Source organism: Rhinolophus sinicus, linkage group LG04 (genome assembly GCF_036562045.2).
Source record: "Rhinolophus sinicus isolate RSC01 linkage group LG04, ASM3656204v1, whole genome shotgun sequence".
In the NCBI taxonomy this organism is placed as follows: domain Eukaryota; kingdom Metazoa; phylum Chordata; class Mammalia; order Chiroptera; family Rhinolophidae; genus Rhinolophus; species Rhinolophus sinicus.
The window spans coordinates 66,594,380-66,619,107 of NC_133754.1; the positions used below are offsets into that span (position 1 = coordinate 66,594,380).

A 24,728-nucleotide genomic window follows, 5' to 3' on the forward strand; every position below is an offset into this window, starting at 1 on the left:
CAGTTAGCAATTAAAATATATAAATAGGGACATGGGGGAGAAGAAAAACAGAAGGATTTCTAAAGTTTCCACAGGATTACTGTAGATTCTTTTTATTTTGGTGTGTGTGGGGGGAGGAGGATCAAGTGGAAAAATGACTATATGATTTAAAACAGTTTTTACAAGAATCACATAGTTTCCTGTTTGCACATCTCTTTTGGCATTTGTTAAGATCAGTGTTTAGGTCTTGGGAGAGACCAACATATTTTAGACTTTTAAAAGTTCACTTGGATTTAAACTAGAAGGGGGAGACTGCTAATTGCTAAATTTAGCTTCCATGCAAAATTACTACAATCAAAACTTAGCTCAACCTTTGAGGAGTAACTATTTGCCAGGAGTCAAATTAAATTGCTATTTTAGGAAAATAACTTAAATAAGTTTGAGAAACATTTACTATTAATATATAATAAAATGGCTTTCGAAATACCTTTTAATGACAAGGTTTATCAAACACATCTAGATTAAATTTCTCCATAAATATACCCTCTAGTAAATTAAGAGAGAAGTGCTAGGAAAAAATGGAATGTTTAGGTGAAATGAAGGACTAAATTTGGAATGTTCCCATAGTATTCAAGCCCTGGTACTTTGTATAGTGTTAATAAATGGTCTTTAAAGGGCATGGGGAAGGTGCTACAAAATGTAGTCTTTCTGGCAAAGTTTGAGATTAAGATTCTAAAGCTACTGATTTCTGGCCAAATGTGTATTTTGAAAAATACATAGGATCAAGCAATGAATTAGTAATGATAATCAATGGCTGGATCACGATAAGCACTAGAACATCAAAACAAGAGGAGAATGTTGTGGAAATGACTTTTGTGTCTTTAACTCTCCTATGTTAATTGTTCAATTCCTTTCTTTTCATCTTTCATCTTGCCTTCTTTATTTGTTACTTTCTATCATTTCTCCAAAATGAAGATAAGCAATTACCTGGGGCTATGGGCAAAGGAGAAAAGGCAGCTCGTGTGATGTACAAGATTAAGGCAAGACTCATACATTAAACTCTGGCATTGTACTGTGACCATGGGGACAATTATAATGCTCCTTAAGCCTGAGGTACCTCATCTATAAAATAAGAAAATTAAAGTTTGGGCATTCTGGTACATGGCGGTTGCTATGTGACTTGGTATAATCTTCATATAGGGCTATTTGGCAAATATGTAAAAGGTTTTATAAATTTCATGAAATACATCAAATAACCAAGACAATAACTAAATATAAAAAGGAATAGGCAATTAACTAGTAGATCTTGGTAAAGATAATTGATGGCTGTCAACATTACAAAAGGAGAGACAACTAATCATTATGTGCCTCCTGCTGGAAGTACATATTGTCTCTCCACCCCCAATTCTAACGTGAATTTGATCAAGCCTTTATAACTAACTACTAATTTACAGAAAATTCAAAAACAGGAACATGTTAAGCAACACCACAGAGATGCAATAAACAACATCCACACTATAGGAAGTTAAGAGGACACACAATCTGGGTTCCTCAACACATAGGATGCAAGGAAAATGAGAAAGAACACAGAGATTACTATATTAGAAGAGATTTAAGAGACCAATCAAAATGTAAAGATGGTCTAGATATAAATCTTGGTTTAAACAAACTGTTAAAAACATTATGCTAAAAATCTCTCTACTTCGGTGTATGTTTGAAATTTTCCATAATAAAAAGTTAAAAATAAAATTTGGGGAGATCACCATTAAAAATGGTAATCCTGAAAGATAACAATCAACTTACAAATATCTCTATTTTCTCATCTATCCTCTTTGATGATTATTCCCCCACTCACTAGAAAGCAACACACCAACAGACAGCTATGATGTCACAATTTCTGTCTATCTTAAGTAAAATGCAATTTATGGACTTTGTAAGAGCCCAGGAATCAAGAAAAGGAAAAGGTACTTCTACATGAACCGCATTCCCAGTGACACCCCAAATGACACTCTGGTTAAGCCTTAAGCTTCAAGTCCGCCTAGTCTAGCAATACCATTTGCAATGTGCTATTATGCTTAATATATTTCAAAGCACATTATCTCATTCCCACTACAGCTCAGTGAGGTCAAGCAGAATAGGGAGTTCATCATTATATGAAAGACAAACCACCAGCTGTGAGGGATGCTCATATTATCAATTTTGAGGAGGAGGAAAAAAGAAAACAACTGCCACCTTCTTTGTCAACTAAATGATGAAGAAATTATCCACTGAAAAATAATCACACTAATCAAGAAAGCACTGTTATTCTGACACAGATATATCAGTAAGAAATAGACAGATGGAAAAATACCACTGTCAAATTAAATGGCCAATGAGTATATGACAAGAAATTAACTTTATTAATAAACCATAATGCCATGCCATTTGTGCCTGTCAGACAGAATGAAACAGTTTATATACAATGATATATCCAGAAGAATGGGAGAGACAGGGAAATAGGCATTCTCATTCCAAAGTGCCTACTAAGTTTCCATCTTTGTGCCAGGCACCACACTTGTTGATGGAATCAATCTACTCTTTATAAACAAGATGAAAAGGACAAGTAAGTTTAGCCTCAGACTCAAGTGTCTAGTCTTTTGGAAGAAAAAGTTAGTGAACCCAAACAGATCATAATGGAATGACAGATTCATACTGTCTTGATTCTAGAAAGCCACCAAATTTTCAATAGTATTAAAGAGGGTGCAAAGAAACAACCGAATGGCTTATACAAACAAAGAGAAAATGTCAAACAAACCCACCCAAATCACTGAGTGTCTTCCCGTCTACACATTCCAGCTCAGGGACCAAGGTCAGGTGTTAAAACAAGCAGAGGAGACATGTTCCAGGAATCCTCCATCAATGGCACACTGCTACAAAGCTAACATTCCACACTAATCTAAATATTTAACTTTCTGCCCCCTGAGCTTATTTTAAAGCATTTAGTCAATATCATTGCTCAGTCTGTTTTATGTTTATTTTATGTGCATAATTCAAAGACATTCTTTTTATGAGATAAATTTCATTTCCTTTTGATGAGCATTCTGGCTGTTACATGTCCCACCTTAACATTTTAGTTTAATTTCATTGGGGGAAAGTACTAGACATGCATAACTACTTTTCATTACTCTTCTGCTCAAATATTCTTAAATTAAGAGGAAAATAGCCAATCCTTTATAACTACTAATAACCGCAGTGTTCTTCTACTGAAGTGCCTAATTAAGGAATCTGAATAAATTTTTTAAAAATCTATTTTTTTCCTAAAATTCTTATCCTCAGCAAGGTTGTAGAAGTGGCCTTTCTGTGGATAAAAAGTAGCTCTGACTAGGTGAACAGCCAAAGAAATTCATTCTAGTCCGGCGATGACAGGTCATATTGAGCACCAGGGGAGGCCCATGGACAAACGCGCACTAATCCAGTCCTGTACCGCCAGGCCCAGAGCCCGTCACTCCCTAAATGAAGGACATTTTAAGGCTCTACCCACTAAAAAGTCCTGGAATTTCCTTCAGTCAAATGGAAAGAAAAGGATGCCGCCCCTTTCCTGTCCCCAGGCATCAGAAAAAGTAATGACTGCAATACACTGAAATACCTTGAAAATAATAAAAACACAAATTCACAGGGAATGCAAAAAGAAAAGCAATAAACAAAACCCCCCACAAAGCAGTGATCACTAATGCAGATAACCAAGCATCAATCCCTTATGCTCAAAATTGGCAATGAAAAGGAAAGACCTAACCATGGAGCTTTTTTGGTTTGTTTTGTTTTAGATGAACTAACTATATTTCAGGGTAAACAAACAGAATTAGGAAAATCATCATTTTTCAACTCCCAATCAAGTAATGAGGTCAAGATCAGTGGATGAAACCACGAAAGTGATGCTGATAGGGCCCTTTACATTGGAGGCGCTGTGCCATTAATACCTGAATCCACAGGTCCATTTTAGCATCACTGAACAGAAAGCCCAAACACTGGTTACTTCCTAACGCAGTACCCCAGGAAGCACACAGCACCTCCTATGATATATCCTTGACAAAAAAGATGAACTTGAATTTAACCAAACCTTTCAAATCTAACCAAGCCTTTCAATTTGCAGTAAATAGAGGGACACAGGAACAAGCACAAGGATACCTTAAAAGGAAGCAAACAGAAAAACCCAGGAGGGTTTTTTTCTCAGGAAGGCTGACACTTTTTCAACAAATCAATGGCATAAAAAAGGAAGAGTGGGGGACTGGGAACTGCTCTAGATTGAAAGACATTTAAGAGACATAACTAAATACAATATTGACATCATATGAACAATTCAACAGTAAAAAACCTAAGGAGGAAAAGAAAGAAATTTAAAACGCAAGTTATGGAGAAATCTTGCTAACTGTTAAACATGAATAATGGGTTCCTGGGGTTGATTATACTATTCTATATATATTTTGGTATGTTTGAAAACAGACAGAGGGAGACACACTCCCCCAAGCAAAAATGGAACAAAACTTCGAGATACCAATCTCTTCTGTATTGTGGGGAAAAAAAAAAAAGAAAAAAAAAGTTTCTTCTGTAATGTTGCCAAGGAGACACCTACTCCATGAGATGGGGTCCTAAGTGAAATAAAAATGTATGTTGTTTTTATAACCATCCCCATACTTCCTTTATCAGTTTGCTTATTTCATAAGTGCTTATCTCTGATGACTAACGCAGTGTACTGGTGAGATGTAGTCTGTGACAGAGTGAAAAATCTGGAATGGTTTCCTCCTGTTCACAAAACAAAACCTGTCACCTGGAGTGCATGGATTTCCTGTATTGCTACAATTTCTCTGTCTAGTGTTGTCACCCTCTATTTCCTTCTGTGCAGCTCTTCAGCCTCCCCGGATCTTTTGTGATCCCTTTCCTCCTATACCTTCAGTTTCATCTTCGAGTCAGCCACACCTGAAATCTGTAGATCCTTCTTCACTCTCTTACTAAAATCTTTCTCACCTTCAGCTACCAGGTCAACAGACCTCCATGTCTTTTCCCATTCTCTCCGTAATTACCAGTTTCATCATTATCTGTACCTTCAATTTAGCACCTTGTCTGCCTTCTATTGCAGTCATTTACAGGCATTTCCCATACTAAAGTGTAAATGCCGTTAAGAGCAGAACTGTGCCCTTATTCAGCTTTTTATCTCTCATCCCCCCTCAAATGTTTGTTATACCCAAGAGAGAAAACTAGAACAGGAAGTCACCATAATAACCAGTACAGATCTGGTAATGTTTGAACAGCTTGATCTCCTTGACCTCCTGAGAGATACTTAATTAAAAGATAGAAAGACACTCCTCCACCCTCAGCCACCAATTAGACTACTTTGTTCACGTAGAGATGCTGCTTCTGGTTTCAGCTCCATCATTTCTCTAAAATCCTAGTGGCCATACACACTGTGGAATGAAAAGGAGGACGATAAAAGGACCTACCTGCATTTGCACTGACTACATTACACCTCAAGCCTGAGATTTTTCGCTTTTAACTCTCCAAGCAACCACCACTTCTACTAGTCTTTTCCCCAAGGAAAAGAGCCTTGGTTATAGGGTATTCCTTCGTTATAAATCAGCTACCTATTTACTAATGTGCAAAAGTGAGTCCTAGAGCTGAGAAGGAAAGCAGGTATCAATCAGAACAGCATGTAGTGTATAACCCTATTCATATAAATGTTATAGTGTATATTGTTATAGTATATATTGGTATGGCTGCTCATCACAGATGTTAAAATGCTTATCTCCGGGTAGGTGAGGTTATTTTCTAAATACATGTGTAGATGTTAAATAAAAGTGGTCATATTATTAAAAACCAATGAACACAAGGAAAGCGATACATTTATATTTTTAAAACTATGTTAAAATGCCTTAAACCTTTGTATTTTTTTAAAAAAACATTTTATTTATAAAGTTGTATATTTAAAAATACAAAGGAAATAGAATTTAATAGCATGTGTCTTTAGGTTTAGGAACTTAAAAACATTAATTTTCCCCTCTTTTATATCTTTCCAAGTTTCTTAAAATGAGCTTATTACATTTGAGCCCCATTTGGTAATGGGGTGTGGTGGTGCGGCAGGGGAAGGTTAAACATTTTTGAAAGGCCCTTAGTGCAGATCCATTCCCCTAAGAAGGTTCTCAGGATGAGTCGGCGGCAAATTCTCCAGCTCCTCCAACCACATTGTGCAGTTACTCTTGGGCTGGTCTTTAGAAAATAAGTGGCAGAAGCAGACACCCCTCATCAAAGCTGAGGCTGGCACACGAGCCTGCAGGACCCTGAGCACTGTTTCCCTCCAGTCTAGCTCTGAATGGCTTTAGCTGCTGTACCGAACTTAATCACCTGCCCCAAACCTAGTAGCCATCTGGTAACTGCAAGTCTCCTTGCCCACTCCACTCAACCAGAACAAAATGTTAACTTTAAAAATGTTTAAAACCAGTGGTTTTTAAACTTTAGTTTCGATACCCCTTTACACAAGTAAAAACTATTGAAGACATCAAAGAACTTTTGTTTATGTAGGTTGTAGCAATTGGATGTTTACCATGTTAAAAATTAAAACTTAAAAAATTTCAAAAATATTTATTAATCCATTAAATAACCAGACCCATTACATATTAAAATAGAATGTTTTATGAAAAACGACATATTCCAAAACAAACAGGGAAAAACTTTAGTTGTACACTTTTGTAAACCTCTTTAGCACAAGAGAACTCCCTTATCTGTGTTTTCGCTTTCTGTGGTTTTAGTTACCCATGGTCAACTGTGGTCCAAAAATATTAAATGGAAAATTCTAGAAATAAGCAATTGATAAGTTTTAAATTGCACGCCATTCTGAGTACCTCAGTTCATCTCATCAGATAGGCACTGTATCATCTCACAGCATCACAAGAAGGGTGAGTACAGTACAATAACATATTTTGAGACCACATTCACATTAATTCTTATTAGTATATTGTTCTAGTTATTCTATCTTATTATTAGTTATTGTTGTTAATCTTATGGTGCCTAATTTGTAAATTAAACTTTATCGTGTGTGTACACACACACACATACATACACACACACACACACACACACACACACACACACATGAAAAAACATAGTATATAGGGTTTAGTACTATCTGTAGTTTCAGACATCCACTGGAGGTCTTGGGACATATCCCCCATGGATAAGGGGCGACTGCTGTATCTGGTTTAACAGAAGATAATTGGATTCTCATATCTGCTTCTAATTTAATCTATTGCAATGTATTACATTGGTTGCAATATATGAAAAAATGGCCTCTAGGAAGGAATATGTTATTATATTTTATAAGCAACTGTGGCTATTCCTTATTTATTATTAAGGTTTATGTGCTTTCAAGGTATTATTAAATTATTGTTAAATTTAATTACTAGATTATTAAGGTTATACACATTAAGCAAAAACTAAGAATGTGTGCAGGTTTGAAGAGAAGACAGAGGTGGAGGTGGGCCTATAAACATTGGTGTGGCTCAGTAAATGTTTGATCCTTCTTTTTAAAAGGAAAACAGTGTTTTTGCTTTGTCAAAGTAGGACATATGTAGAAATAAACATTAGTTTAGGACTCCGGTTTTTAAGAGTATTTTGCCGTCATTATTGACTGTAGTTTTGTTTCATGTTTCTATTTCTCAGAGCGTCCAGGGACCTAAGCCCCTGGTGCCCTTATACATATCCTGAATGGCAAAGACACATCCTGAGTCTTGACAATAGGCCTTTCTCTGTGATGGGACAATCACGCCCACAGGTGCCTGGAGGAGGGGTGGTGGAGGAGGGGCGCGGTGACGATGTCCAGAGAACGCTCAGTGGGTTACCCAATCATTACGAAGTCTCATTACACAGAATGAAAGCACTGGCGTATTTCTGTGAACTACACTTCTGGTAGCTTCAAACTGGTCCACAACAAGGACAGAATCCCTAGCCTCAGAGGGAATCCATGCCTCAGAGGGAATCCATGCCTCAGAGGGAATCCATGCCTCTGAGGGAATCCATGCCTCAGAGGGAATCCCTAGCCTCAGAGGGAATCCATGCCTCAGAGGGAATCCCTAGCCTCAGAGGGAATCCATGCCTCAGAGGGAATCCATGCCGCAGAGGGAATCCATGCCTCAGAGGGAATCCCTAGCCTCAGAGGGAATCCACACCTCAGAGGGAATCCACGCCGCAGAGGGAATCCCTAGCCTCAGAGGGAATCCACGCCTCAGAGGGAATCCATGCCTCAGAGGGAATCCACGCCTCAGAGGGAACGGGCCCATGAGTTAAATAAGTACAATCCTGCAAGTTCAGCTTCCACACTTTGATGTCCTCATCTCCTTTGCGCTTAGCCGCCAGCTTCCTCCTGTGTCCTCCCTGTGTCCATCTCCTGGCCTCGTTCCTTTACTTCTTCCCAATGCCTCTGACTGCCCCGAGCCCTCATTACAGTCTTTCTCCAGAACTTCCTTTCCATACTTGGGCTCCCCTCCTAGCTGGGGTCAGTACTGGATAAAAGGGAAATTCCAGTGGTGCGGCAGGAAAACTAGGAAGTGGTCTGATTGTTCACCAAAGGGTTATGTGCTTTCAAGGTATTTAAGAGTATCCATTGAATAGAGCATCCTTTTGGTTTTAGAGGGGCTGAGAGTGGTACAAGGGAGGGGGAGAAGAGTATGCGTAGGAAGGACAACTTAATTTTAAAACTCCTTGCTTTGCCGATGATTCGCAAACTTGGATACGCATCAGAATCATCCAAAGAGCTTTTAAAAATGCAAAGCTTAAGTCCCAGACCAGACCTGTAGAATCAGAATCCCTGGGGTTGGACTATAGGAATCTGAATTACTGCAAAGTTCTAGAGCCTTCTAATTTTTGTACCATAAAACTTGAACTTAAAGGAGAGGATCTGTCTAATCTGAGTAAAGGCTCTATAAGTATTGGCTGCCTCCACCCTTAAAAACTATTATAATATGGTATGCTACAAACAGTATAAACAGATCAAGAGCACGTAATCTATTAAATTCTATATGTATTAGGACAAAAACCTACCAAATTTAGCACATTAAATATGTGCATTTTATTGTATCCCAATCATACTCAATAACACTGTAAATTTTTAAAGTTCCAAATGAAAAAGCATAAAATAAAATCTGTGGCATCTTTTAAAAATTTTCACATGTATTTCTAGATGCTGAGCATACAAAGACAGAAAAACTGTAAGATCTCACAACTATGAGATTCAAAAAGCACATAAACATATACATTCTTATACACACATGTTATCAGTCACTGAGTACTCACTATGTGGCCCCTCTTCTAACTTTTACATATGTCAATTCATTCAATCGTCACAACCCTATGGGTGGGTACAATTATTATTGCATTATATAGATAAGACAGAGAGGTTAAGTAACTAGACCAAAGTTAACAAAATTAATAAAGCGACAGGCCAGAATTTAAATCCAGGCGCTATCACTTGATGTTATTCGTGTGCTCAGGCTGCCATCACAAAATACCACAGACTGGGTGGCTTAACCACTAGAAATTTCTCACAGCTGTAGAGGCTGGAAGTCCAAGATCAAGTTGTGGGCAGGTGTAGCTTCTCCTGAGGCTTCTGCTCTTGGCATGCAGAGCCTGCTCACTGTGTCCTCACATGGCCTTTCCTCTGTGGGAGCGCACCCCTGGTCTCTTTTTCTTCGTATAAGGACACTACCATATTGGAATAGGGCCACCCTACGGGCCTCATTTACATTTAAGCACCCCTTGATATGGTTACTGGGGGTTGGGACTTCAACGTATGAATTTGGTGGGAACACAATTCAATCCATAACACCTCATGACTGCGTAACCTCAAGAAAGTTACTAAACCTTCCTACGCCTCAGTCTCATCAACTAACATAGTGCTACAGAGAATCAAATGAGATCATTCACATCAAATGGTTAGCAAAGTGTCTGGCACAGGATCATCATCGTATAGATGAGGAAAACAACTGAGACAGATGGTGGCTCGCCCTGTTTACAGATAGTGTAAGTGGAGTTCTCACACTACAGAACACCACCTTTCTGTACAACCAAATGCATAATCTAGGAGAATTTTATATACTTTGTAGATTTTCTGCATCTCTAACTTCCTGCTTTCTCACAGCATTTTTCTTACTTTATTACATACAAGGGAGTAAGAGAAGAGGAAGCTCAAATTAATAAAAATTTAGTTAGGGATGTCTACTACTTTCCTGGAGTTTATGCAAATTTCATTCATCCTTTCTCCTAATTTGCAAAGACAATTGGCTATAGTCACACAGTGACAATACCTTATAAGATCAATACCTATTTTTTAAGTATTAGGAAAGAAAAGCAACTCAATGCTTTTTTAAAAAATTAAGATTGTATTTTACATTTGCCTAGTACTCGACACATATTACACCCATTTAATCCTCAAAACAGTTTTATGATATCGTTTTATTTAGCACTAAAACAATCACGTGAAGAAGGAATTCTTCCCATTTTATAGCTGAGGGAACAGGAGCACAGCAAGGTTAAATGCTTTTCTTTAATGTCACAAAGCTTGACAATACCATGTTTCCCCGAAAATAAGACCTAACTGGACCATCAGCTCTAATGCATCTTTTGGAGCAAAAATTAATATTAAGACCCGGTCTTATATAATATTATAATATGATATGATATGATATAATATAATATAATATAATATAATATAATATAATATATTAAGACTGGGCTATAATATAATATAATATAATATAATATAATATAATATAAATATAATCACCAGGTCTTACATTAATTTTTGCTCCAAAAGACGCATTAGAGCTGATGGTCTGGCTAGGTCTTGTTTTCGAGGAAGCACGGTAACTGGCAGAGCCAGAATTCTCACTCACATCTTCAAGTCTAAGGCCAAGGTTCTCCACTGAGGCCACCCTCTACCTTGGCAAGTTGCAATATCTGGTTTTCTCGATCTTCATGCTTAGCACAAACAGAGCAGGTGCTCAGCAAACAAGGCAGTCTAATTTGAGGCAACCCAGACTAGGCTGCAAGGAATCTTCCACACCCTTTGTATAAGCCAAGTTTCCTGACAATGCTGACCTCCACCAACCCCTTGGACGACAGCTCTTCTAAGGCAGCAACCAGAGTCCCCTTCTACCCTAGTGCTAGCATGCTGGCTGCTCATTTAAATTCAACAGATACTTGAGAAATGAGAGTGCAAGTAAATACTTGTATAATCGAATCATAACAAATTCTTCCTTTAGTGGTGGCAATGGGTGCTTTTCAGCCACCAGCATATAAAAAACATCAACAAAAAGCATTTATTAAAAAAACCACACACAAACAAAACCCTCTCTATCATGGACTACGACAGAGACGCCTACAGGGCTTTTCCAACCCCAAATTCTATTGATTCCATGGCAGCCCATTCCTGACAGGTGATTAAACCAACCACCTTGAGCACCAATTATGGGCACAATGCAATAGTATTGCCCAGTTCAGAACCAGCACAGTGTTCTTAGGCTGGGGTATGCTTCCGGGAAAGCAACAATTCCGTGTATGTGACAGGGAAGTCCACAATTCCCAGTGGGAACTGTAATGGGTGATAAGGCCGATCTGAGTCACAGAGGAACTGCTGTTTGTCAAGGCCCCTATGTCATAAAAATAAGCTATATTAAGTCAAATCGTGCTAACTTTTATTTTCTCAAGAATATATTGCTGTTTGGATTTTTTTTTTTTTTTTTAACTTCAAGTTTGTTTTGCCACGAGCAGCCAGGCATGTTCTGACCCCACCATGGAAACTATCCGACCACTTCTGAGCTATTCTGTACACATGGAAGGGACGTAGGCAGAGCCGGCCAGAGCAGAGCCGGCCAGAGCAGCGTCCTAAACTGTTTTAAGCTCTAACGTAACTTCAGGAACTTGTGATGTCCAGTTTGTTCATTTCTATTGCTTTTGTGTACCCTGTTGTGAACTGGCCATTACCTCCTGGCTACCTATTTCACAGAGCTGTTATAGCAGATTTAAAATAAATATTTGAGCTCCCAGAAATAGCAGTCAATAAAGAACTGAAGGGATAAAGTATTGCAAGCATTACAATTCCTGTCTGAATTACTCTTTTCAATGTACTCTGAGATCTGAGGCAGGCAAGTAAAATCACTAGAAAAGAGTTACTAGTAACTCTCTAGAAAAGAATTATCTTTTCTAAATCAAGGTATCCTACAAATACTCTTTTCGGATGCCTTAATCAAGAGAGAAATTTCAGAAAAAAGTGAAGAGGCATACAAATGGAATAATTCTGAAAACAGCTAAATTAAAATATTAATTTATCTACTCATGACTGTAATAAATATTATTTATTAAATATATGCAATATATAAGGCACTGAGCTAGATGCTGTAAGGACACAGAATCATATAAATGTCCATATGTCCTCCTAGAGTGCTACTGCACCAGAAGATGAAACTTTAATTTAGCTTTCCTTCCCAAATAAACAAAGGTTTGAAGTTTCCCTAGAACATGGAAGAACAAAACCTTTTCTCTATTATGACTCTGTGGCTTCATAGAAAATTTTTCGAACACACTGGGGGAGAAACTCTTTTATCTATTAGTTTCCATCAACAAGCAGCAGCTTTCTCAAGAGTGACTGAGCTACAGAACGACTATAAATTCCACAATAACCTGATTAAATCTGACAGGCACATGACGGGGGGAGAAAGGAACCCATGTGACCTTCAATTTCAATACGAAAAGTTGAAACGTATTGTCAGAGAAAGCAGGAAGATGCAGATCATGTGGTCTGGAAAGAAGATCAAAAAATGATAGGACAGAAATATTCCAAATAACAGCAAGTCACTTGGGATTCTCGGAATGCCCTGCCATATTAAATCACATAAGGCTACGCAACGAAAGGAGCAGTTAAGGCCTATCTTACGCCTCCCTTCTGCTACTGAGTGAGCTTGAGAAAAAAAATCAAGACAACCTTTTAAGTTATTCAATCAAAGGCAGAAATTGTAGCCTAGACATTTAAAAGAATAAACTCATGAGGTGGGGTAAAAGACTTGTTTAGCAATTAGTTAGTCCTTACCCAATTAATTTAAAACAAAGTCCCACATTTCCTTAAAGCTTTACTGGTATTAGTTTGCTGGAATTGATTGTTCCAATATATACATTTCGTGTGTGTGTGTTTACTTTTCCTGCCCCTATATTTATGGCTAAACTGTTCTCAAAAATAGAACTTCTTAATATCTGCTTCTTCTACTTTTAATAGCCTATTTTCCCAAAGCCACAGAACTGATGTTCTTCAACAAATAAAATAAAGGGAATACTGAGAACCAGCTCTCGTGTCCAAGGATGAGGAAATAAAAAGAGTTTATGCTCCAAAGCAAATAGAGCATACTCACGATAAGGTCAAGATCACATTAAAAGAATCTACAGCACATCAAACAAAATTTTGTGCTTATAGTTCTGATCAAGCCGAACCATCTTTCAGGACCGCCAATCCCAAACAAGATTGCTGTATTTGGAATTCAGACAGCAAGAATGGGCAGCTTCTTCATAGAAACAGAAAATGACACTCGGCCAGCTCTATGTCCCATGGTATAATCTCACAGGCAGCGCACGAACAATTCTTAGTTATTCATTTTTCTTCTTACAAATGAAAAGTAGATCAACTTACATGGCTCTCTGGCAATGAACTGAGGTACAGTGTTGGGCAGAGGAGTACTGGGGTTTGGAGTCCCTACTAGTTTGTTCTTGGCCATCTTCGTGTTTGCCTTTGCAAACTCTAGTCGTAGTGTTTGCGGAATTTCAGGATCAAAGCGGATGCCCTTTGGAAATAGAGAACAAATGGAAGATGTTTTCATTTCCTTAGAGTCAAACCGGAATGGTGACAAAATAAACACACCAGTAAACCCTGGCCTATCAAAAAAAAAGGGAGGGGGGTTCAGCAAGAGCTCTCATTCTCACTGTTTACACAGAATACACGAACACCATAACACAACATGTCCAGAAAGTCAGGGAGATTTAGTTTACTTAATTTTCAGTTACATGGGTTTTTAAGTTTTCTTCATGGTTTTTCTTCTTGGACAAAAACATTCAAGTTCAAATTTTAAATCTGTACCAGCAAATTCCTTGCACAGTTAAAAACCTCAGTTAATGGCTATCAATAAGAATAAAAGAATTATTGCAAAGCCATATACAATACTAGAAAGTCTAATACCTGAAATCCCAAAAGGCCTAGGCTTGACACTGACTTAAAATAATGTAATTCCTCAATACCTTAGCTTTATCACCTATGAGAGGAAAACATTCCATCCCTTTCTAAGGAGAGCTTTCATAACAGTGATACATGTACTCTGAGTTATTAAGAAGACAGAAACTAAACAGTTAAAAGATGTCAATATAACTAGTACAATTTATTTCTAGTTAGCTTATAAATTTATATAAAATCTGAATGTCTTGATGTGGTTAAGTCCTGATTTTGATTATAGCTGGCTTATTAGCTACATGGATAGAGAAACAGGTCATATGAGCCAAAGAGGGGATAGTAATTTCAATTACCCTTGACCCTAGTAGAACACTTTATCTAAAATAAAACATATTCAATAAAATAAATCACAAACACTATAAAATACAAGATTTAGGGCAAGAAAAGTCTATTTTGAAACCCTCACACTATTCAAGAATGCCTCCATTGCTAAGCATGACAAATCATCTCATGATATCTATGACCAATAACATGGATTCTGAACCCAAACAATAGTATCAAAAAGACATCCCAGTGTAGTGCATAAATGTGCATCCAAATCAGATTAGGTCACATGTTTGTCTGTATATGTTCTGGAAAAGGAGTGGAGTCCTGAAAATGAGTATGCTAGAAATACAGGTGGGCCTGTGGGCCCCAAAACCCCCCTTCTTCTCCTTGATTAGCTTGAAGGAAAGAAAGAGCAATTTCCACAAGAAATTAGCAAGAATCTCTGACTCTGCAGACCAGGATGAACAACTGTGAACTTCACAGGCTGAGCTCCAAAGATGGGAGGAAGAGCCTCTGACTGGATGGTAACAATAAGCGAAATGAGGTGGGGGAAGCGGTCGGAAAGAGAGGCTCTCAGAGAAATACCACAAAAAAGCTGCACATCCCTGACCCTCAGACGTCCTGGAGTGGGTGGAATTTCTATCTGAGCCTGATTTACTCATTCTCTGAGAAGAAACCAATTGAAGGTGGCAAACAGGTAGGGGTAGGGGTGGGCAGGAAGAAAAGAAATCTACTTGTGCAGCCATAACCAACAACATAAAGGAAAAAGGGGGTGCCAGTTACATGAAATGTAAAAATAAATTATTTAACTGGTCTCAGTTTTAGTTTTGTTTTAATTTGGAAAACCTTAGTATTATCTTGCCAAAAACATACCTAAAGAAAAAGAATAAAGTAGCATTCTGAAGGATTTGGCCTCCATCCGCTTCCATTTAACAGCATTTTACTCTATCAATGCTAGTATCATAACAGAACAAATTATTCCCAAATATGGCCCTGAAGAGCTATGGTCTTTGCTGGGACGCAGGCGCAGACCCTGGCTGTCACGGAAAGGTAGCTGTGCTAGATGGTAGCACTCGCATATTCACATCACACACCTTCAGCCACACAGAGTAACAGCCTGCCATCAATTTCAGGGCGTCCTCGCTGGCACTAAACTCCACCAGCGTTCCTAAACCTGAACCCACATCTACCTGAGCACCGTGGCCATGGCCATGGTAACGCGAGCCCATGCTGGGACCTATCGGGGGTCCTCTGGAGCTCCTAGCCTCAGGTGGTACGGCTGCACCTCTGAATTCTAGGCCTCAGCTTTGTCACTGCTGCTCCAGAGCCAGCTGAGGCCCCACAGCGCGCTTGCCTCTTACACAACCTGGGCTGGTGGCTCGGGTCCTAAAACATGCTTGAACGGAGTCTCTGCCACTTTCCACCCCCCTCTTCATACCCTTTCTCCCCATTTGAGCTAAAATAACACCACCATCATGTTCCAAATCAAAGTTCCAGCTCCTTATTAAAAAAAAAAAAAATCTCAGAAGTTAAAATGACCTAATTTGTTTGGCAGCATATTCAGAGACTGGAGGCTTAGAATACAAGTCACATTCCTCTAACATCTTTAGCAGCAATACCATATTTGGTAATCAATATCCTGCTCAGCTCAGTTTCTATCCACAGGGATTAGCCAAGCCCAAAACATTTTAAATGCTCAAGGATGATGAAGAGGAGGCAGAGGGGGTGGAGTAGGGGAACATGGAAGTGAAGAGGAAGAAAAGAAAAAGAGGAAGGATGAAAAAGATACAGATAAGGAGGAGACGTGAAAAAACAAACAAACAAAAAACCTTGTGCTTTTAATTAAAGCCTAAAAAGATTATTCTCTGGCCACAGTGACTTCACATTAAATGCTGTCAGGATAAAATTACTGCCAAGTCAAGGGGAAATCTGTGCCGTTCAAAATCAACTTTTTCCTCTCTTGCCTATAATTCACCAAAACCCTTCTTATAATGAACAGAAACGCTTCCTGTTGTAAATGTTGTCTTATTTACATGGTGACCAGAAAGCACAGTTTCTGGATATCAGTATGATATCAATTTGAGAATAAACAGTTACTTAGAAACAACCAAATCTGACTGCCTAGAGGGACAGTCAACAGTCTCTTCAAGATGCTCTGAAACATTGTGACCAAAGCAACACAGGTTCACTATGATCTACAAAGGCTGAACTCTCCACCCAGGGCCAACTCTGGGAGGTATAAAGACACTGTTGGTAAATAATGTATACTAAGTGGTCTAATATACTTAAGAATATACCAGGGCAGTTTCAAATCCATATGCTATCTATTATAGACAGAATGTTGTGCCCTCCTAAAATTCCTATGTTGAACCCCAATGTGATGGTATTTGGAGGTGGGGCCTTTGGGAGTAATTAGGTTTAAATGCGGTCATGAGGGTGGGGCCCCTATGACGGAATTAGTGCCCTTGGAAAAAGACACCAGAGATCTCTCTTGCCAAGAGCAGACACCAAGGAAAGGCCATGTGAGCACACAGAGAGAAGGTGGCTGGCTGTAAGCCAGGAAGAGGGCCCTCTCCAGATACTGCTTCTGTTGGTAACTCGCTCTTAGAGTTTCTAGGCTCCAGAAATGAGAGAATTAATGTCTGTTGTTTAAGCCACACAGTCTATGTATGGTATTTTGTTACTGCACTCTGAGCTGACTAAGATACCATGCTAACACAGTTTTCTTTCTTGGGCCATAGTTCCTAAAATACCTCATAATACTCTTTCTGAACCTTCTGTGTTCTCACAGAGGTAAATCTCCCTTTCTCCACCAATCCCATCCCCAGCCCCTTTCTACTCACTGCAGGTGATTCACCCACAAGAACAATTTTATTCAACAACCTTTGCAATGTCTCATAAACGCGTATGTGATCACCAGAAGGACTAATAATTCAATCTCAAAAGCTACAGAGAACAATTAGAGACTCCAAAGGAAAACTCAAACTCTGCATTTATATACAGTGTTTCCCCGAAAATAAGACCTAGCCGGACCATCAGCTCTAATGCATCTTTTGGAGCAAAAATTAATATAAGACCTGGTCTTATTTTACTATAATAAAAGACTGGGTCCATATAATATAACATAATATAATATGATATGATATGATATGATATGATATGATATGATATGATATGATATGAGACCGGGTCTTATATTAATTTTTGCTCCAAAAGACGCATTAGAGCTGATCGTCTGGCTAGGTCTTATTTTGGGGAAAACACGGTACTACAATGCTCTAAACTCAAAGAAAGTCAGTTATTGCATTCAGGACTCTGTTGAGGGAATTTTAAAAAATCCTCTTTTTATTTTTGTTTCTCTTACGTGTAAATAAAGCTTCAGAATTATTTGTAAGTAGAAAGATTAAAGAGAGAATTTTCTGGACTTATGGAGAGACTGGAACTGACCAGACCTGAAGCAATTTGAGCCTCCCTGGAACAAGAAGTTGGTTGGGATGGCTGCTCTGCTGGTCCTTCTTCTCTGAGAAGGGCACCCAGAGGCCAATGTCTGGGTTCTGTGCCTTATTCCCTTGACAACAGCTGACTATTTAAGGGACAGATGCTGCCCAAAGTGACCAAATATGGTTCTTCTGGAGCTTTCAACCTTGAGTATAGATCAAGAACATGGAGGCTGTTGGAGTTGAGTCACCTTAATAGTCTCCCGCTAGAAAAAATATCTCCGAACTCCTGTCACTGAGGTCCTTCAGAGCTGCCCTGATACCTAGAGTCTTGTTTATTTGGTCCCTCCTTCAATTCTGTCAACTACTGGGTATTCCAGTGTCCTTATGAATGGTTCTATCATTAAAGTAAGTCAGCTTATCAGTCCTTGATTACTACTTTTAGGGACAACGGAAGCATTCATTAGAGAAAAAAAGGTAAAGAATGAAGGAAAGCTGTATGTATGTACTGAAACTGATGCCCATGGCAGTATGTTAGGGAAAAAAAGATAATCAATGTTTAATAGTCTTGCGGGGAGCAGGGGAGGAGGAGGAATTCTGTACATGTGCATGAGTGTGAACACATTCGTCTATCTGTGTAAGTTTAGGAATATTTATAATGTAACAACCAACCAGCTAATAGAGGAAACTTTGGTAGTGATGGTGATGGGGCTGGCGGAGAGGTCGACAGGACAACGACGTCTGTTCTGTACAATTTTGTATGGTTTGAACTTACTACAGATATGTATATTTGATAAAGTTATAATTTATAAAATCCAATAGAGATTTAAAAAAAAGAGGGAAAGAGCTGGAATAAGGGATTTCCTATGGAGTGGTAGCAGAGTCAGAGCAGAACCAAGAGCAGGAGACACGTAGACTTCCTGGCACAGAGTATTCAAACAGCTAAGCTGGTATTTTCTATTAAGGTTTTAAAAAATATTTTATTTTCAAATAATTTCAGACTTATAGAATAGTTGGAGACATAGTACAAAGAATTCCTGTATACTCTTTGACCAGTTTCCCATGCAAAATTCCTCTCCCCCTTGAACAGTTTAAGTTGAAAGTATGATGCCCCTTTACACTTTACAGTTTGATTTCCTAAAAACAAGGACACCTCTTTGTTTTCATGATCCAAGATGCGATCCAGAATCATATATAGCATTCAGCTGCCATTTCTTTAGTATCCTGATATATTTCCCTCAGTCTTTGTCTTTTATGACCTTGACATTTTTGAAGAGTAGAGGCTATTTTGTAGAATGACCCTCAATTTGGGTTTATCTGATTTATTTCTTGATTAGATTCAGGTTATGCATTTTTGGCAGGAATATCACAGAAGAGACTTATGTCATTCTCAGTGCATATCAGGAGGCACATGATGTCATTTTTGTCCCATTACTGGTGATAATAACTGATCACTTGCCAAGTTTCTCATGGTAAGGTTACTATATTATTCTCTCTTTAATTAATAAATATCTCATTGGGAAATACTTTGAGACTACATAAATATTTTGTTTCTCTTTAAACTTTTACCCACTAACTAATTTTAACATCCATTGATGATTCTTACCTGACACAATCATGATGATTATGGTTGCCAAATGATTTGCTAATCCCATCATCCCATCTGTATTTATTAGTTTTCTACTCTAGGAAAAAGCTTATTGTTCTGCTTTGGCTATTATTTATTTATTAATATGTTCATTCATTCACTCACACATCAGTACTGATTCATAGCTTATTTTATTATTCTAAGATTTAAAATTTATTACTTATTTTTTGGTGCTCAAATTTCTCCAAATTTGTATGTGCACTCATGTATACACACATGCTTTCCCAGTCACATCTATTTAGATATGTTAAAAACACATGCTTGTACTGATAGCTCCAACTACAGGTCAACATGATTGCATTAATTCTAGCCTTCCTTTTCTGTATTTTTAACTCCTCTGAATCTTAGCTCTCATTATTGATTATACATTTACTTATTTGCTCAATACAGGAATGCATACTAAGTAGTTTCATAATTGCTAAACAATAGCAGCATAAAAAACCATCTTATTAACTGCAGTTCAATATTTATTTAGTGATTTTTGTCTTCAGCCTGAAAGAAAGCATGTAGCCAATGTGCGTGTTCAAGAGTAATTTGGGTCTGTTTTCCTCATCCTTCTCTTCACTTTATTTTCTCTGAATTTATGTATTTATTGCAGGTAAAATTATTTTACCATTTAAAAAGTCAAAGTTAATTCATCAACCTATTTTATCTTTCTGTTTACCCATTTATGAATAACTTTATGTATGTTGACTACAAAGCCGAGGACCCAGAATTTACCAGCACTCACCACTTGCTGAGAGACAACCTTTTGAAATAAGATCCTAAATAACCAAAGATTTGAAAATGTCACTTATTATAGTTAATTTTTTGTTTAATTTGCAATTGCTAATTGAAATATATTTAAATGTTTAAAAAACGGGGTGGGAGTTGGGGGTAAAGATAACTGGAGCTAAAATTGCTCTGATAAACACGCTATAAATGGGCAGTTAAATTTGTGGCCTAAACGTGGGGGAGTGGAGCATTCTCAAGGCTGAGTCCTGAACCAAAAACCTTTACAAAGTCATAATATGGGCAAATTCAAATGCTTAGGATACTATTTCATTCAGACGAACTATATGAAACTCTACTGGAAAGTAGCAGACCGCACCTACCACTCATTCCACCGTCAGTGGCCTCTGCTATCCTCTGGGAGACAGCCACAGGTCTCCCACTTGTTTTAGAGTGAAGGGCGTTTCCTAGTATCAGAATCTCCTGGCATTTCACACATACCCCATCCTGATACAGTAATCCAGTGGGTCTGAGGCATACCTATCAAACCAGATGGAACTACTTTTTTTGGGGGGGTGCGGGGGCAGCAGGTTGGAGGTAGCATAAAGGTAGTAAAGCAGCAACAGTTTCATAAGATTCAACTTAATATGCTGAGTTTCCTGGTTGAGTCTTAAAAGCTTCTTACCGCCCCTTTCTCTGTGCCCAACTCAAAATGAAAATCTACTTCTACTTTAAGGAATATGGGGCACCCAGAAAACCCTGCCTAAGCAGGTGTCTGCGCTGAAGGGGAGAAATAATTGCACTTTAAGTTATAGTTATTTAATTCATTCTTTCTAATACAGAATGAGAATGAAAAATTTCTTATCAAAACTATATATACAGTACAATAAAATCCCAGTGTATGTAAATACATTTTCTTTTGTAATAATCTGCTTAGTTCTTCCCTAACCTTGAGAATCTCCTAAGCTTTACAGATGAGGTCAATGAAATCCCCATGTTGTGTCCAGGAAATAATAGGAACCTGACGAAGGGAGCTCAAGTCAAGGTCAAATTTAATACTGACCTGTCTCTGACCTTGTAATCTAACCTCAGTACCTGGATCTTGTCTTCTCTCCCACTTCACACCATCCTCCTTATCTTGGTTTTTGGTACTAAACCCCAGATCCTCTGGGGGGAGAGGAGTTCTGACATGCCTCTTCAAGGCTTATCTAAGCACAGACCCCAATAAATCTCCAGGGCTGCTTCATAAGCTGCTGTTAGAACCTCCAATACTCAGAGCTCCACCACATGGTAGCTGCTCTGCCTGGTACCCAGAGCCGGCCTTTCTTATCACTGACCTAGCCTGAGTTAGAACTTATGTTTTTATTTCTCTTTATGAAGGTAGTGTTTATTATCCTACAAGGCAGAAGAAATCAGATAGTGTAGTAGAATTGGGGGTGGGGTGGTAAAATGATTTTCTTCTAAATTATCAAAATTATCAAGCCATTAAGCAGAAATGTTGAACCAATACTGCTGGTTGCTATAAGTAATGATGCATAAAACAGTATCTATGAGAAAGGAAGAATTAATTCAATTCTCAGGAATAACTAAGGAGAATGGCATATTCAGCTGATGTTGTGGGGGTTTTGTAAAGCATTTATATTCTAATTAACTGAGATCAAAACTTGGTTGAGCTTTAATAAACAACTATTCAATTAACTATTCCAAGTAACCTGTTGGCTTTTTCCATAAGAAACTAAGTGCTCCAACTAAGCGTTCCCTCTGCTAGTTGACTAGAACAAGCTAATAAATCAGTTCTCTCTCCTGCAGACTAGAATAAGCTAATTAATAAATAGGAGAAGCAAGCAAGTGAATGAATGAATGAATGAATGAATGAATGAATGATTCTTATTACCTATTCTTATGCAAGTTGTACTCAAAAGATTTCCAGTCATAGCATGTGGGGGAAGATATGGGCGAAAGATTCAGAGGTTGGAGGTGGCTTAATTACACTACACTACATTCAAAAGTTTTTTCATTCAATCACAAAATGCATTTGAGTCCTTACTTGCTAAGTGACCGAACACTGAAGTCTATTTTACTTATGACTTAACTTTCTATTTATTTAATGTTAATTTAACTGAAAATGTGATGTTCTTATTTTAAAAGTTGCTGGAATATCATATATACTGAATTTATTATAGATATTATAGATATTTTAATAACCTGTTTATGAAATATAATTCACATAAAACTCACCCTTTGATGTAAAATGCAATGATGTTTAGTACAGTTACAGAGTTGTGCAACCATCACCACTATATAGCTTTAGACCATTTTCATCTCCCCCAAAAGAAACTATACTCATTAGCAGTCACTCCTCAATTCCTCCCTCTTTCCTTTTCACTCACTTCCGACCACTAATCTACTGTCAGTCTCTGTGAATTTGCCCATTTATTCTGGATATTTCATATAAATGGAATCCTACAATACTGGTCTTTTATGACTGTTTCTTTTTCCCAGGATAATGTTTTCAAAGTTCATCTATGTTGTACCATGTAGCAAGTATGTATTTTTATTGCCGAGTAATATTCCATTGTACAAATATACTACACTTTGTTTATCCTTTCATCAGTTGCTATATATTGGGTTGTTTCCACGGTTTTGGCTGCTATGAACACTGTATACAAGTTTTGATGTGGACATGTGTTTTCAATTCTCTGGGAGTGGAATTGCTGGATCATCCAGTAACTACGTTAACTTTTTGAAGAACTGCAGACCTGTTTTCCAAAGTGGCCACACCGTTTCAACCTCATCAAAATTGAGGATCCCAATTTTTTCACATCCTTGCCAACACTTGTTATTGCCTGTCTTTCTTATTTTAGCCATCCTAGTAGATACAAAGTGGTATCTCATTATGGTTTTGATTTGTATTTCTCAATGCTGTTATACTTTAAAACATTTTGTAAAGAAGGCTAAGACTAAAAACCTTCTATTTTCAAAGAGCATTTTGGTCACAAGGAAAGGAAGTAACCTTGGAACCACAAATCTTTCAACATAAAAAAGGGAACGAAGCTAAAAGAATTAACTTTTGCCTTTTAAAAGTTAAAAACACATGTTAGAACTATAAACTGTTTTCTAAAAATTATTGATAGGCATGTCATTCCCCTCAAAAACTATGTAGGTAAATACATACTTTAAAGATAGTCCGAGGTCTCAGAGGACGAAACTGTATTTAGTTTTTTGAGTATTGTCAGCTTTCTCTTCTACTGGCAGCATAAAACATTCAATCAGAAACAGACGCTAGGCAAGGTATATGCAAAAGTTTCCCCAGGAGTCTGAAAACAATTGTTACATTCAGCTGGAGTCTTAAAATGACTCAATGGCATGCAAAATAGAAACTCGAATCTGGGTAATCTTTTACAGTGGAGTGGATGGGGCTCATTCAGCAGCAACAACAGTGTGGATGGAAGTGAAAGGAACAACTGCATGTTATAAATATAACTAGAGGTGACTGGAGAAAAAGAAATGGGAGGGAAATCAAAAATTTCAAAATTTTCTCCCAACTCAATACTATTTCTAAAAATGAATAAGTAGAAATCTCCCACCATTTATAAAAATGTCATTGTATCATAAATGAAAACTTGTGATGCCCAAACATTATTTTTAAAAACAAAACGATCTGTGAGTAAAGATGACAGAAGCTGGGGACTATCTGGGTCAGGTTTTCTGATGCTAAGTAGTAGAGGGTTATCTACATGAAGCATGAAATTCACAGAAATTTAGTACTGAATTTTTGGGACCTCCTAACCTAGTAATTTTCAACCACAGCTAGTCTCCTCATTGCCGTCTCCCACCACCCCCAAACTCCTTACGGACATTCAGAAATGTGTGAGGGTGTTTTTGCACTGTTACATGACTGAAGACCACACTGGCATTCAGTGGGCAGGCCAGGCCATTAAAGTCCTACAACGAGCCGGACAGTCCCATACAATTTAAGAATAATCTCATCCAAAATGTCAATTGCCTCTCCAACACAGATGAAGACATTAAAATCCAGAGAAGTCAAGTAACCCACTTAGATTCAGAGTTAACTGAGAGAATCCAGAAGTCTATTTCTGATTCCTGTGATTGTGTGTGTGTGTGTGTGTGTGTGTGTGTGTGTGTAGATTACAGTTCTGTGAAGTTCTTTATTTTACAAAGACTACATTATTTTCAGATAATAATGGAGGTTGTTGTTCAGCTTCCACTGTGCTGAAATTTAGATAGACGTGGGTTCCAAATGGGAATGAACAAGTGAGAAGAATCCAGCAGATGTAAATTGTATTTCATACTTTTCCTAAATAAGGGCACTGCTTGCAGAAACATCAGGACTGTTAATACAATAGCCTGTGCTGCTGGGTCATAGCCCATTAAGAAA

General features: G+C 37.9%; 1 protein-coding gene across 7 annotated transcripts in view; it reads right to left on the bottom strand.

Annotated features, from left to right (window-relative positions):
* RBPMS (RNA binding protein, mRNA processing factor) overlaps window positions 1–24,728 on the bottom strand; it is a 157,860-nt gene that overhangs the window by 47,027 nt on the left and 86,105 nt on the right. For all 7 annotated transcript variants that reach the window (XR_012495529.1, XR_012495528.1, XM_074329694.1 and 4 more), the window contains exon 5: window positions 13,676–13,826. Coding sequence is in view for 5 of the 7 variants with exons in the window: in XM_074329694.1 (XP_074185795.1) it covers window positions 13,676–13,826 (151 nt within the window). In the remaining 2 variants the exon portion in view is untranslated. The remainder of the gene's footprint in view (window positions 1–13,675; window positions 13,827–24,728) is intronic.